Source organism: Rutilus rutilus (assembly GCF_951802725.1).
Source record: "Rutilus rutilus genome assembly, chromosome: 13".
NCBI lineage: Eukaryota > Metazoa > Chordata > Actinopteri > Cypriniformes > Leuciscidae > Rutilus > Rutilus rutilus.
In genome coordinates, this window is record NC_140218.1 from 1,348,087 (window position 1) to 1,363,626 (window position 15,540).

Sequence of the window (15,540 nt, forward strand, 5' to 3'; positions counted from 1 at the left end):
AGTCATTTTAATGAAAAGTGCTTGAATTACTGAACGGCAATTTATGTGAAATTAGTGTTTTATTTATAAAACAATCTTTTCGCACAATATTAAAGCTGCAGTCTGTCTGATACAGATATAGAGGCGTTACGCATGGCTATGAGTGTGATATTGCTCATTAATATCTGAGTATATGATACAGCTTTCATTCTTCAGCTCATCATATATTCATGAGAATAAGGAAAGCGATATCTTTGTCATAGGATCCTTTCAGTGGTTAAAGTTACCGCAGTCATTGCTTGTGCTGCACTTTATTTGTACCATTTTGTTTTATTAGTTTATTGATCTATTACCTTTTTAGAATTGAAAAGATAATAAAGAAAGATATTGTTTGATAAATGAGATCTCTGATTGTAGTCCTAAATTGTATTGATTGTAGTAACAAAAAAGTAGTGCTTAAAAAAGTCCTTACGAACCCTGTGATACTCAACTGCCATTGGCTCATCTGCGTTGGAGGGGAGGGGCTTACCGATAGGTCAAATGACTCTCTATATGCAGACATAAAGCTATTAAGGTCATGTGATTCTCCTGGTAGCTGGTTGGTCTGGTTCATGGCTTAAAATGCTCTAATGAAGACTTTTTTTTTAAATTCCATGTTGGTCAAATACTATGCTGCTAAAAAAGTGGGCGGGCACTAACGCATCATACGTCTGCTCTGCTCCTATAGGACGCAGCGGAACACTCTCTGGTTGGTCGATTCTGAGGGGGCGGAGCTTGAAGAGATTCTGTTAGACAGCGAGGGATACTGCGCCTACAGCGCCACGGGAACAGCCACGGTAACCATGACGACCACCGCCGCTCATAAACCTGCTTAGCGCACGCGTGTTCCATTTACAGTCAAACCAAAACTTTACTCAGACTCCTTCCACACTCCTCACATCAGTTTATTCGCTATAGTTTAGGAAATGGTAATTAAATATGAGCAGAACTCAGTTGATATTTGACTGGTTTTGTCCGTCCTTCTGTTAGACTGTCTCACACATGAATTATGTTGAATATCTGTCAGCTGTTAAATTTAACTACACAATTAGATAATACCAGTTTAGCTCAACCAATCACCAAGCAATGCTTCATTGTGTTCAGTCTGTGTGTAAAAAGAGCATTAGCAACTAGATGCGAAAGTTCGTCGAGACAAACTTTAAGTTGGCTTGATAAAGTCGGACCAGAAAGTTTGAAGAAGTTTGAAGTTTAAATTAGTTTGAAGTTTAAATTAGTTTGAAGTAGTTTGAAGTTTAAAGTAGTTTGAAGTTTAAAGTATTTAAAAGTAGTTTAAAGTATTTTGAGTGGTTGGTTAGTTGTCACAGATGGTTACTATGGAGTTTTTATAGAGTTCTTAGCATGATCTTGGCATTATTTAACACAAAGAAAGAAAGAAAGATAGGTTAGAAAGATAAAAAGGTTAGAAAGAAAGATTAGTTCGAAAGAAAGAAAGAAAGAAAGAAAGAAAGAAAGAAAGAAAGAAAGAAAAAGAGTAGTTAGAAAGAAAGAAAGAAAGAAAGAAAAAGATTAGTTAGAAAGAATGAAGGAAAGATTAGTTAGTTAGAAAGAAAGAAAGATAGGTTAGAAAGATAAAAAGGTTAGAAAGAAAGATTAGTTAGAAAGAAAGAAAGAAAGAAAGAAAGAAAGAAAGAAAGAAAGAAAGAAAAAGAGTAGTTAGAAAGAAAGAAAGAGAGAAAGATTAGTTAGAAAGAATGAAGGAAAGATTAGTTAGTTAGAAAGAAAGTTAGAAAGAAAGAAAGAAAGAAAGAAAGAAAGAAAGAAAGAAAGAAAGAGAAAGAAAGAAAGAAAAAGAGTAGTTAGAAAGAAAGAAAGAAAGAAAGAAAGAAAGAAAGAAAGAAAGAAAGAAAAAGAAAGAAAGAGAAAGATTAGTTAGAAAGAATGAAGGAAAGATTAGTAAGAAAGAAAGAAAGATAGGTTAGAAAGATAAAAAGGTTAGAAAGAAAGAAAGAAAGAACAAAAGAAAGAAAGATGGATTAGTTAGAAAGAAAGATAGATTAATTAGAAAGAAAGAAAGATGGATAAGTTAGAAAGAAAGAAAGAAAGAAAGAAAGAAAGAAAGAAAGAAAGAAAGAAAGAAAGAGAAAGAAAAAGAGTAGTAAGAAAGAAAGAAAGAAAGAAAGATCAGTTAGAAAAGAATGAAGGAAAGATTAGTTAGAAAGAAAGAAAGAAAGATAGGTTAGAAAGATAAAAAGGTTAGAAAGAAAGAAAGAAAGAAAGAAAGAGAGTAGTTAGAAAGAAAGAAAGAAAGAAAGAAAGAAAGAAAGATAGATTAGTTAGAAAGAATGAAGGAAATATTAGTTAGTTAGAAAGAAAGAAAGAAAGAAAGAAAGAAAGAAAGAAAGAAAGAAAGAAAGAAAGAAAGAAAGAAAGAAAGAAAGAAAGAAAGATGGATTAGTTAGAGAGAAAGATAGATTAATTAGAGAGAAAGAAAGATGAATAAGTTAGAAAGAAAGATAGATAGATTAGAAAGAAAGAAAGAAAGAAAGAAAGAAAGATGGATTAGTTAGAAAGAAAGATAGATTAATTAGAAAGAAAGATGGATAAGTTAGAAAGAAAGATGGATTAGTTAAAAAGAGATAGATAGATAGTTTAAAGTAGTTTGAAGTAGATAGATGGATGAGTTTATTTGTTTAAATGAGTCTCAATGGCTCATATAGTATATAGAACGGCAGTTTGGTTTAGTCTTCAAGGTGTTTAGATTTAAATTTTTGTCGGTTTGAATTTTTTAGAACTCCCCAATGTAAGTCAATGGGAGTTTTTGAATGAGTTTTTTCGAGTTTTGATCGTCATTTTTAGGAAAACCGTAAGTCCGATCAGTCTGAAAATAGATAGCACACTTAGTCAGAAAAGTTTGAGTGTCTGAGCCGAGTTTGGAGTATGTAGAGTTAAAGCTCTAGGAGGAGTTACATATAGAAATTTTTAGTCTCAGAAGAATAATAAGTTTAAGTACAATATCAGTAAGTTGGCTTTCTCAAGCCAACTTAATTAAAGACAAAACACACTTCAGCAAAACATGATCAGCTCAAAGTGTCCCAATCATTTCTGCTCCCAAATGTGTATAAATGTCACTGGTAGTCTCTGTATGAAGAGTTAGTGTGTTCAATATGTCACAGTTTACTTTATTTCGCACTCCTCACTTACAGAAATGAACTATAGTGTCCTGATCACACACTCTGGTGTCTGAGTATTTGGTTAGACTGTATGTGTAGGTTTATAAATCATGCTTTTCCCTGTTGTTGTTTAATTCACGGGACCAGAAACCAGTTATTTTGCCAAGATATCTCTTATTTATTTTAATCATAATATGAAGACATAGGAGAGACAATGGACAAACAGAGGTGTTCATTCCAGCATCTCTGCTCCTCTGGACAAAGAGGTTCGGTTTTATATGTTACTGACATTACCAGAGGAACATGTGTTTCTGTTAACATGGGATGCGTGTCCTGTTCATGCAGTCTAGCTCGTCCCAAAGTCTCTCTCACACACACGTATTCAAGAACACTATGATTCACAAAATACAGTTATTACAGATGACTATGGATAAAAATAAAGAATAATTGAATTGAATTTTTTGTTAAAGTGTCTTGCACTTACATGCCCAGCCCAAATAGGCTTAAAAGACACTATTGACATAAAACAAACATAATATAGAAAGATGACCATCATACAAAGTACATAGGAAGATGACCATCATACAGAGTACATTACCATCATTTTCACAATATATAAACAAACACAACACTGTCAATTTAGGTCAGGATATAAAGTTTCCACGCCTTTTCCACATATCTAGCCAAACTATAAATTTCATTTTCAAAGAGCCAGCTCAACATATCCCCATCCGTCATCCAAAACAAATCAGGCTTTTTATGTTGAATTCTCTCAAACATACCCATTCTTAAATCATGATATACAGGACAAAAAAAAACAAAAAATGCCATTCATCCTCAACGACCCTTAAATCACACAAAACACATAATCTGTCCTCTTCTGGGACACCTTTATAGCGCCCCACCTCGATCTGCAAAGGCAACACCCCTGCTCTGAGCTGGGCACACAAAGACCTCTGTAATCTGGTTAACCAACATTTGACATAAGGCTCTGTGGAGTAATCATTTTAAAGTGAACATAACTTCTCAATTTGGGCTTATTTAACACCTGCCATTGCCATTGCTCTTTATAAGAATTAAACAAAAACTGTCTGACCTGAGATATATTACATTGTAAATTATTTGTAAATATATACTGTACTTTCACTGATGAGAGTATTCCATAGACCATAATAGTACAGATACATAATACAACTGATTATGATTATTATTAATATATGAAGATAAGAATATTGATGCTCAAAAAAGCAAAATTATCTGCCAATGGGAATTAAGATCATTTTTCTGACCCCATTGGCAGATCATTTTGCTTTTTTTAAACTCACTTCATTTTGATCTATTTCCCCAGAAAACAGGACATAATATCTTATGTGATTTTACTCATCTAGTAAATGCATCTTGATTTAAGAGTTTTTCAATATTTGCACTGGAAACAAGACAAAAATACTGAGTAAGAAAAGCATTTTTTGCAGTGGGAAAATACAGACCAGCACTGATTCTGGTTCATACGGAGCTTTAAATGTCCTGTTGTGTTGTTGGCTGCGAGGGTCGACGCAGGACAGGCTCCAATTCGCAATTTTAGTGCATAACGTTTTCTAAACTATTGTGATTTTTTTGTGAATCATCTGTGATCGTATATACATTTATGTGATTCATTGTGACTAGACTTTTTGAAGAACCTGGTAAGAAAGAATAATCAAATACTTTAAAAAAAAAAAAAAAAAAAAAGTAAACTTCCAAAAACTTTGACAACCGTTTCAAAGAGAAAATCCACAAATTAAATCCAGAAGGTATAAAAAATGTTCTCGAGAGTCAACGCAAAAATGAAGAGGAATCGTTCCAGCAGGAAGATCTCAAAAAGTAGAATTTCGGACTCAGTGTGAAAGTTACTTTCAAAATTAATGCATTACAATATTGCGTTACTCCGTTAAAAAAGTAACTAATTGCGTTAATTGGTTACTTTTTTAGAGAAGTAATGCGTTACATTACTTTTGCGTTACTTTTTTCACCTGGGCTTGTTTTATAACAAAAAAAGTAATATTTTTGGCCAAAAGTTTTTAAAGTATTTTTGTGTAAGTGATATGAGTAAGTGCATGCTCACATTTAGTCTAGAACTACAGTAACCATCATGTTCACACACACACACACACACCGCCTCAGCCCTTCGATTTGTCTCAACATGGGGACAGGAGAGCTGTCAGTCAATAAATGTGAAAAAGTAACTTGCGTTACTTATTTGAAAAAGTAACTCAGATATTTTGAAAAGTAATGCGTTACTTCACTAGTTACTTGAAAAAGTAATCTGATTACGTAACTCAAGTTACTCGTAATGAGTTACACACAACACTGGCAAGGACCTTATCTGAAAAGGGGTCTATAATACTGAAAATATTAAGTGATGAAGTGTTAGTCTTGGTGTGTGTGTGTGTGTGTGTTGCAGGGAGGCGTGGTGTACGTGAACTACGGGCGTCGGCAGGACTTCGAGGATCTGCGAGCGTTGGGCGTTTCCCTCAACGGCTCCATCGCTGTGGCGCGAGTGGGCGGAGCCGTGAGCTTCGCTGAGAAGGTGTGGCTTGCGCAGGAGGCGGGGCATGTGGGCGTCCTAATTTACCCCGACCCCGCCGACGTACCCCAGGATCCACGCCGACTCGGTCTCCATAGCAACGCCGTCATCTCCGAACACGTACGCAACAGCCCATCCAAAAATGATTGAAAAACCAATCTAGATTCAATCAAAATAACTTTTGTTAATTATTTAATTTGTCCTCATTTTTAAGAGTTGAAATGATAAATGTGACTTTTCTTAATATTTTTTTTTTGTACAAAATGTATATATATATATATATATATATATTTAAACCGTACAATTTTACTTAGCACTTTTTAAATAAGTATTTAAAAATATTTTTTTTCTTTTTGTGGTATTTATGTGCACTTTTATATTATTTTTATACTGGTTTCTATTTTAAGTTACTTTTTTTTTTTAATGATTAAAAATAATTATAGTTAATAAAATGATACATTTGCCAGAATTTCTATTACTCTTTTCTTTTGTTTTTAAAAACTAAAATTTATAAAAATTTGAACAGCCGATCCAAAACCCATTCTAGATTTAAAGGATCAATCAAAATAACTTACTGTCTCGTTAATTACTTAATTAGTCTTCATTTTTAAGAGTTGAAATGATAATTTGGTTACACTTTATTTTAAGGCGACATTGTTACATTGTTCTTGCTCAAATAAATACTGAGAAATATTAATATAGAGTTAGGGTTTGGTTTAGTTACTTGTAATTATGCATAATTAACTGTTAGTAACTACATGTAATAACGTGTTACCGATCATTTTGACAATTTCAATTTAAAAAAAACTCATTATTAGAATAACTTTAGTTGATAAAAATGATACATTTAATTTTAAACTGTTACAATTACTTACACTTTTTCATAAGAATGTTTAAAAAAACACATTTCTCATCATGTGATATTTGTGTTCAGTTTTTTATTTTAATTATACTATTATATTTATACTATTTTAAGGGGGGGAAGTTACAAAAATGTTTTATAGATTTAAACATTTTAGATTATTTTCCCCTTAATTTTGAAGACTTTAAATTTGCTAGATTTCTTTCTTATTAAAATAACTGTATTGACTCCTCATTAATGATGCACTTTTTCTCATGAATATTTAAAAGTTATATTTCGCTTCATGGGGTATTTATTTATATGTGCAGTTTTTGTATATGCTTTTATTTATCTGTTTTATTTTCCATGTCACACCCAACGTTTTACAGGCCCATTTAGATTCTCCAAAAACATTGATATTCTCATAGCATTTATGAATCATGCGCTGTGTTTGCTGTCAGGTGCACCTGGGCTCCGGCGACCCCTTCACACCTGGGTTTCCCTCGTTTAACCACACCCAGTTCCCATCCACCCAATCCTCAGGCCTGCCAATCATTCCTGCTCAGCCAATCAGTGCCAACGTCGCTTCCAAACTGCTGAGGTCTGCCCCGCCCCTTTTCTCACTCATGTTTCATGAAATGAATGTCCTCAATGTGAACTATGACCAGGACATTGAGATGTATTTATCTGTGTGTGTGTGTGTGTGTGTGTGAGAGAGTGTGCGTGTGTATGTGTATACACAGATGTAAGGGTCATATGAGATGTATTAAGGTGTGTGTGTGTGTGTGTGAGTGAGTGTGTGTGTGTGTGTGTGCGTATATGTGTATGCACAGATGTAAGGGTCATATGAGATGTATTTATCTGTGTGTGTGTGTGTGTGAGGGTGTGAGGGTGTGTGTGTAGGCCTATATGTGTATGCACAGATGTAAGGGTCATATGAGATGTATTTATCTGTGTGTGTGTGTGTGTGTGTGTGAGGGTGTGTGCGTATATGTGTATGCACAGATGTAAGGGTCATATGAGATGTATTTATCTGTGTGTGTGTGTGTGTGTGTGTGTCAGTCAGCTGTCCGGAGCCGATTGTCCGCGGGGTTGGCAGGGCCGGTTGCCGTATGTTCAGTGTGTTCTGGGTCCGGGCTTCACGGGGCCCGGCGAGCGCAGGGTAAAGATGGCCGTCTACAACACCATGAAGCCGGTTCTGCTCAACAACATCTTCGCCTCCATAGAGGGAAGAATCGAACCCGGTACGTCATGCTGAGAGTGTGTGAGCAGAGGATCCACACAGGAGTGTGTTAAACTGGTCGTCTGTGTGTCTTTGGGTGGGGAATCAAAAATCTAATATTGAGGTCAGGAATCGGATACTTGTTATACAATTAAAAATTCGATTCATCTCATCGATTCATTTCAATATGACTTTAAACCAGGGGTCTCCAACACGTCGCTCGCGAGCTTCCAGTAGGCCGTTCACATGTCGCGTCTTTTGCGCGCACGAGTTCGTTGTTTCAAATAATTGAAGTGACGCGCTAATTTTTTCCAGAAAAATCTCAACTTTTCAGAATGCCGCAAACGCACCGCAGGTCATGTGACAAGAACCAACCAATCAGCTTCACCCTTTCCGTAACAACATTGAAAGCTCAGTCAACATGAAGGATGGGGGTGCACCACAAACACTACGGGTGTAGCAGAGCTACAGCAAGCGCTCCTCGGCGGTGGGAATCCATTAGCCACTAAAACTTCTTTATCGTTGTGGAGAGCGCAGGGCATGGTTGCATAGCAACGACAGACGCCGCGGGAAAATCGGACCGAATTTTACTATTAATAATAAAAGATAAGCTAATGTGCATTATAAATGTCAGTCATTTATCTTTTTTGACTCATTCTTTTTATAAAAATGATCTAAAGGCTGAAATATGCGAGGTTTATCTTTTTATGTCTGACATTTAAGGGTGACATATATAGGCCTGAAAAAACTCTTTTAGGTCTAAAACAGTTTGAATAGTTGTTAATATGAGAGTTATGAGACATAATTTAAGAGATTTAAGTATTGTATAACATGAGTAGCTCTCTGCCACTTTCATTTTTAAAAAGTAGCTCTCAGATGAAAAAAGGTTGGAGACCCCTGCTGTAACCCATACCAGCGAGAGACTCTGGTTTCTGTGTTCATGTGTATCAGTGTATCAGATCCGTGCATTTAATATTCCTGCCGTCTCTATAATAACACTATAATAACACTATAATAACACTAATATTAATATTCCTGCTCTATAATAACACTAATATTAATATTCCTGCTCTATAATAACACTGATCAAACTACAGAAGACAGAGAGAAAGCTCACTCGTTCTTCACTGAATAACTTCTCTAACTATATTTGAAATGTATGTTTTATTGATAAAGTTATTTCAGTCACATCTGTGTTCAGTCGTGTCTGTTGCGATTGTTTAATTACTGAGTGTTTAATAATGCCTGAAGTTTATATTAGTTCTGCTAGTCTATAGTGTTTTTAAACCTCAGTAAGTAAAGTTTATTTATTGAGCGCTTTTTACAGATAAAATCACGAAGTGCAACCAAAATAATAAAACAGTTTACAATCAATACAATTTTTAAAACCCCCAAATAAAACCCAGTCAACTAAAAGCTTGTTTAAATCACAGTGTCTCTGGCGTTCTCCTGAGAGGACGGGTCTCCCCGGGGTCATAACGAGACTTTGGGACCTTTCACATACAATTACATGTTTTGCAATAAGACTAAATGTGAATGAAATCTGTCTTTCTTTTTTTCCTTATTGAAATCAAAATTAGGAATCGTTAAAGTTTAAACGATACCCAACCCTAGTGCTTCTCTCTGCCAGATCACTATATCATTATCGGGGCCCAGAGGGACTCTTGGGGCCCCGGAGCCGTGAAGTCTGGAGTGGGAACGGCCCTCCTGATGGAACTGGCCAGAACCTTCAGCAACATGGTGGAGAACGGTGAACACACTCCTTCACTCATCAGTTAAAGGGCTCGTGTCACGAGGAGTCGATTTTATCCTCATCTTTTGAGAAAGAGTTTTATAATAATTTTTGTTATTGTTATTTTCATTATTTAACCTACATCTAGACGATCAGGTGTGGCTAAAGTGTCAGAAATTTGACGCTCACATCTGTGTACACACACACACACACACACACACACACACACACACACTGACCTGTCTGATGTTCTTCAGGCTTTCACCCCAGACGCAGTCTGCTGTTCGTCAGCTGGGATGGGGGAGACTTTGGGAATGTTGGCGCCACTGAGTGGCTGGAGGTCAGAACTGCACAAACATTATCAAACACATGGATGGATGGATGGATGGATGGATGGATGGATGGATGGATGGATGGATGATGGATGATGGATGGATGATGGATGGATTGATAGGTGTATGGATGATGGATGGACAGATTCTCAGATATCTAGTATAGAGGCTCATGTTGACTGTGCTGATGCTTGTAAACGCGTGTCAGTGGAATCAGTGGGACTCTGTTTGTTTTCAGGGTTACCTGACGATGCTGCACCTGAAAGCTGTGGCATATTTCAGTCTGGATCAGGCCATCCTGGGTAAAACAAACACACACACACACACACACACACACACACACACTGACGAGACCCCTAAACCTCCCCATAACACACACACACACACACTCACTCACACACACTCACATACTGACCCGACCCCTAAACCTCCCCATCACACTCACACACACACACACACACACACACACACACACACACACCTGTTCCACAGCAGGATAACCTGAGCCCTGTGTGTGTAGGTGATGATAACCTCTCGGCCTACACCAGTCCTCTGCTCGCGGATCTCATCGAAGGAGCCATTAAACAAGTGTGTGTCTTACACTCTCTTCCCTCAGTGTGTGTAAACCTGAACAGCAGGAAGTGCGGTGTGTGTGGTCATGTGTTTGAGAGGAGTTTGTGTTGCAGGTTGAGCATCCGAAACACACGGGCCAGTCGATCCTGTCTCTGGTGCAGCGTCAGGGCAGCTGGAGGAACATGTGAGGAACCAGTGTGTGTGTGTGTGTGTGTGTGTGTGTGTGTGTCTGGTGCAGCGTCAGGGCAGCTGGAGGAACATGTGAGGAACCTGTGTGTGTGTGTGTGTGTGTGTGTGTGTGTGTGTGTGTGTGTCTGGTGCAGCGTCAGGGCAGCTGGAGGAACATGTGAGGAACCTGTGTGTGTGTGTGTGTGTGTGTGTGTGTGTGTGTGTGTGTGTCTGGTGCAGCGTCAGGGCAGCTAGAGGAACATGTGAGGAACCAGCGTGTGTGTGTGTGTGTGTGTGTGTGTGTGTGTGTGTGTGTCTGGTGCAGCGTCAGGGCAGCTGGAGGAACATGTGAGGAACCAGTGTGTGTGTGTGTGTGTGTGTGTGTGTGTGTGTGTGTCTGGTGCAGCGTCAGGGCAGCTGGAGGAACATGTGAGGAACCAGTGTGTGTGTGTGTGTGTGTGTGTGTGTGTGTGTGTGTGTGTGTGTGTGTCTGGTGCAGCGTCAGGGCAGCTAGAGGAACATGTGAGGAACCAGCGTGTGTGTGTGTGTGTGTGTGTGTGTGTGTGTGTGTCTGGTGCAGCGTCAGGGCAGCTGGAGGAACATGTGAGGAACCAGTGTGTGTGTGTGTGTGTGTGTGTGTGTGTGTGTGTGTGTGTGTGTGTCTGGTGCAGCGTCAGGGCAGCTAGAGGAACATGTGAGGAACCAGCGTGTGTGTGTGTGTGTGTGTGTGTGTGTGTGTGTGTGTGTGTGTCTGGTGCAGCGTCAGGGCAGCTGGAGGAACATGTGAGGAACCAGTGTGTGTGTGTGTGTGTGTGTGTGTGTGTGTGTGTGTGTGTGTCTGGTGCAGCGTCAGGGCAGCTGGAGGAACATGTGAGGAACCAGTGTGTGTGTGTGTGTGTGTGTGTGTGTCTGTCTGGTGTAGCATCAGGGCAGCTGGAGGAACATGTGAGGAACCAGTGTGTGTGTGTGTGTGTGTGTGTGTGTGTGTGTGTGTGTGTGTGTGTGTGTGTGTCTGGTGCAGCGTCAGGGCAGCTGGAGGAACATGTGAGGAACCTGTGTGTGTGTGTGTGTGTGTGTGTGTGTGTGTGTCTGGTGCAGCGTCAGGGCAGCTGGAGGAACGTGAGGAACCAGTGTGTGTGTGTGTGTGTGTGTGTGTGTGTGTGTCTGGTGCAGCGTCAGGGCAGCTAGAGGAACATGTGAGGAACCAGCGTGTGTGTGTGTGTGTCTGGTGCAGCGTCAGGGCAGCTGGAGGAACATGTGAGGAACCAGTGTGTGTGTGTGTGTGTGTGTGTGTGTGTGTGTGTGTGTGTGTGTGTGTGTGTGTCTGGTGCAGCGTCAGGGCAGCTGGAGGAACATGTGAGGAACCAGTGTGTGTGTGTGTGTGTGTGTGTGTGTGTGTGTGTGTGTGTCTGGTGCAGCGTCAGGGCAGCTGGAGGAACATGTGAGGAACCAGTGTGTGTGTGTGTGTGTGTGTGTGTGTGTGTGTGTGTGTGTGTGTGTGTGTGTGTGTCTGGTGCAGCGTCAGGGCAGCTGGAGGAACATGTGAGGAACCAGTGTGTGTGTGTGTGTGTGTGTGTGTGTGTGTCTGGTGCAGCGTCAGGGCAGCTAGAGGAACATGTGAGGAACCAGCGTGTGTGTGTGTGTGTGTGTGTGTGTGTGTGTGTGTGTCTGGTGCAGCGTCAGGGCAGCTGGAGGAACATGTGAGGAACCAGTGTGTGTGTGTGTGTGTGTGTGTGTGTGTGTGTGTGTGTGTGTCTGGTGCAGCGTCAGGGCAGCTGGAGGAACATGTGAGGAACCAGTGTGTGTGTGTGTGTGTGTGTGTGTGTGTGTGTCTGTCTGGTGTAGCATCAGGGCAGCTGGAGGAACATGTGAGGAACCAGTGTGTGTGTGTGTGTGTGTGTGTGTGTGTGTGTGTGTGTGTGTGTGTGTCTGGTGCAGCGTCAGGGCAGCTAGAGGAACATGTGAGGAACCAGCGTGTGTGTGTGTGTGTGTGTGTGTGTGTGTGTGTGTCTGGTGCAGCGTCAGGGCAGCTGGAGGAACATGTGAGGAACCTGTGTGTGTGTGTGTGTGTGTGTGTGTGTGTGTGTCTGGTGCAGCGTCAGGGCAGCTGGAGGAACGTGAGGAACCAGTGTGTGTGTGTGTGTGTGTGTGTGTGTGTGTGTCTGGTGCAGCGTCAGGGCAGCTGGAGGAACATGTGAGGAACCTGTGTGTGTGTGTGTGTGTGTGTGTGTGTGTGTGTGTGTGTGTGTGTGTCTGGTGCAGCGTCAGGGCAGCTAGAGGAACATGTGAGGAACCAGCGTGTGTGTGTGTGTGTGTGTGTGTGTGTGTGTGTGTGTGTGTGTGTCTGGTGCAGCGTCAGGGCAGCTGGAGGAACATGTGAGGAACCAGTGTGTGTGTGTGTGTGTGTGTGTGTGTGTGTGTGTGTGTGTGTGTGTGTGTCTGGTGCAGCGTCAGGGCAGCTGGAGGAACATGTGAGGAACCAGTGTGTGTGTGTGTGTGTGTGTGTGTGTGTGTGTGTGTGTCTGTCTGGTGTAGCATCAGGGCAGCTGGAGGAACATGTGAGGAACCAGTGTGTGTGTGTGTGTGTGTGTGTGTGTGTGTGTGTGTGTGTGTGTGTGTGTGTGTGTGTGTGTGTGTGTGTCTGGTGCAGCGTCAGGGCAGCTGGAGGAACATGTGAGGAACCAGTGTGTGTGTGTGTGTGTGTGTGTGTGTGTGTGTGTGTGTGTGTGTGTGTGTGTGTGTCTGGTGCAGCGTCAGGGCAGCTAGAGGAACATGTGAGGAACCAGCGTGTGTGTGTGTGTGTGTGTGTGTGTGTGTGTGTGTCTGGTGCAGCGTCAGGGCAGCTGGAGGAACATGTGAGGAACCAGTGTGTGTGTGTGTGTGTGTGTGTGTGTGTGTGTGTGTGTGTGTGTGTGTGTCTGGTGCAGCGTCAGGGCAGCTAGAGGAACATGTGAGGAACCAGCGTGTGTGTGTGTGTGTGTGTGTGTGTGTGTGTCTGGTGCAGCGTCAGGGCAGCTGGAGGAACATGTGAGGAACCAGTGTGTGTGTGTGTGTGTGTGTGTGTGTGTGTGTGTGTCTGGTGCAGCGTCAGGGCAGCTGGAGGAACATGTGAGGAACCAGTGTGTGTGTGTGTGTGTGTGTGTGTGTGTGTGTGTGTCTGTCTGGTGTAGCATCAGGGCAGCTGGAGGAACATGTGAGGAACCAGTGTGTGTGTGTGTGTGTGTGTGTGTGTGTGTGTGTGTGTGTCTGGTGCAGCGTCAGGGCAGCTAGAGGAACATGTGAGGAACCAGCGTGTGTGTGTGTGTGTGTGTGTGTGTGTGTGTGTGTGTGTCTGGTGCAGCGTCAGGGCAGCTGGAGGAACATGTGAGGAACCTGTGTGTGTGTGTGTGTGTGTGTGTGTGTGTGTGTGTGTCTGGTGCAGCGTCAGGGCAGCTGGAGGAACGTGAGGAACCAGTGTGTGTGTGTGTGTGTGTGTGTGTGTGTGTGTGTGTGTGTGTCTGGTGCAGCGTCAGGGCAGCTGGAGGAACATGTGAGGAACCTGTGTGTGTGTGTGTGTGTGTGTGTGTGTGTGTGTGTGTGTGTCTGGTGCAGCGTCAGGGCAGCTAGAGGAACATGTGAGGAACCAGCGTGTGTGTGTGTGTGTGTGTGTGTGTGTGTGTGTCTGGTGCAGCGTCAGGGCAGCTGGAGGAACATGTGAGGAACCAGTGTGTGTGTGTGTGTGTGTGTGTGTGTGTGTGTGTGTGTGTGTGTGTGTGTGTCTGGTGCAGCGTCAGGGCAGCTGGAGGAACATGTGAGGAACCAGTGTGTGTGTGTGTGTGTGTGTGTGTGTGTGTGTCTGTCTGGTGTAGCATCAGGGCAGCTGGAGGAACATGTGAGGAACCAGTGTGTGTGTGTGTGTGTGTGTGTGTGTGTGTGTGTGTGTGTGTGTGTGTGTGTCTGGTGCAGCGTCAGGGCAGCTGGAGGAACATGTGAGGAACCAGTGTGTGTGTGTGTGTGTGTGTGTGTGTGTGTGTGTCTGGTGCAGCGTCAGGGCAGCTAGAGGAACATGTGAGGAACCAGCGTGTGTGTGTGTGTGTGTGTGTGTGTGTGTGTGTCTGGTGCAGCGTCAGGGCAGCTGGAGGAACATGTGAGGAACCAGTGTGTGTGTGTGTGTGTGTGTGTGTGTGTGTGTGTGTGTGTGTGTGTGTGTGTGTGTGTCTGGTGCAGCGTCAGGGCAGCTAGAGGAACATGTGAGGAACCAGCGTGTGTGTGTGTGTGTGTGTGTGTGTGTGTGTGTGTGTGTGTCTGGTGCAGCGTCAGGGCAGCTGGAGGAACATGTGAGGAACCAGTGTGTGTGTGTGTGTGTGTGTGTGTGTGTGTGTCTGTCTGGTGTAGCATCAGGGCAGCTGGAGGAACATGTGAGGAACCAGTGTGTGTGTGTGTGTGTGTGTGTGTGTGTGTGTGTGTGTGTGTGTGTGTCTGGTGCAGCGTCAGGGCAGCTAGAGGAACATGTGAGGAACCAGCGTGTGTGTGTGTGTGTGTGTGTGTGTGTGTCTGGTGCAGCGTCAGGGCAGCTGGAGGAACATGTGAGGAACCTGTGTGTGTGTGTGTGTGTGTGTGTCTGGTGCAGCGTCAGGGCAGCTGGAGGAACGTGAGGAACCAGTGTGTGTGTGTGTGTGTGTGTGTGTGTGTGTGTGTGTGTCTGGTGCAGCGTCAGGGCAGCTGGAGGAACATGTGAGGAACCTGTGTGTGTGTGTGTGTGTGTGTGTGTGTGTGTGTGTCTGGTGCAGCGTCAGGGCAGCTAGAGGAACATGTGAGGAACCAGCGTGTGTGTGTGTGTGTGTGTGTGTGTGTGTGTGTGTGTGTGTGTCTGGTGCAGCGTCAGGGCAGCTGGAGGAACATGTGAGGAACCAGTGTGTGTGTGTGTGTGTGTGTGTGTGTGTGTGTGTGTGTGTGTGTGTGTGTGTGTGTGTGTCTGGTG

The 15,540-nt window shown here is 42.5% G+C and overlaps 1 protein-coding gene across 2 annotated transcripts in view; it reads left to right on the forward strand.

The window, feature by feature from the left end:
- tfr2 (transferrin receptor 2) overlaps positions 1-15,540 on the forward strand; it is a 39,067-nt gene that overhangs the window by 8,223 nt on the left and 15,304 nt on the right. For both annotated transcript variants that reach the window (XM_084428528.1, XM_084428527.1), the window contains 9 exons: positions 707-815; positions 5,590-5,832; positions 7,015-7,154; positions 7,616-7,797; positions 9,406-9,525; positions 9,765-9,847; positions 10,078-10,141; positions 10,360-10,427; positions 10,526-10,596. In XM_084428528.1, coding sequence (XP_084284654.1) covers positions 707-815; positions 5,590-5,832; positions 7,015-7,154; positions 7,616-7,797; positions 9,406-9,525; positions 9,765-9,847; positions 10,078-10,141; positions 10,360-10,427; positions 10,526-10,596 — 1,080 coding nt within the window. The remainder of the gene's footprint in view (positions 1-706; positions 816-5,589; positions 5,833-7,014; positions 7,155-7,615; positions 7,798-9,405; positions 9,526-9,764; positions 9,848-10,077; positions 10,142-10,359; positions 10,428-10,525; positions 10,597-15,540) is intronic.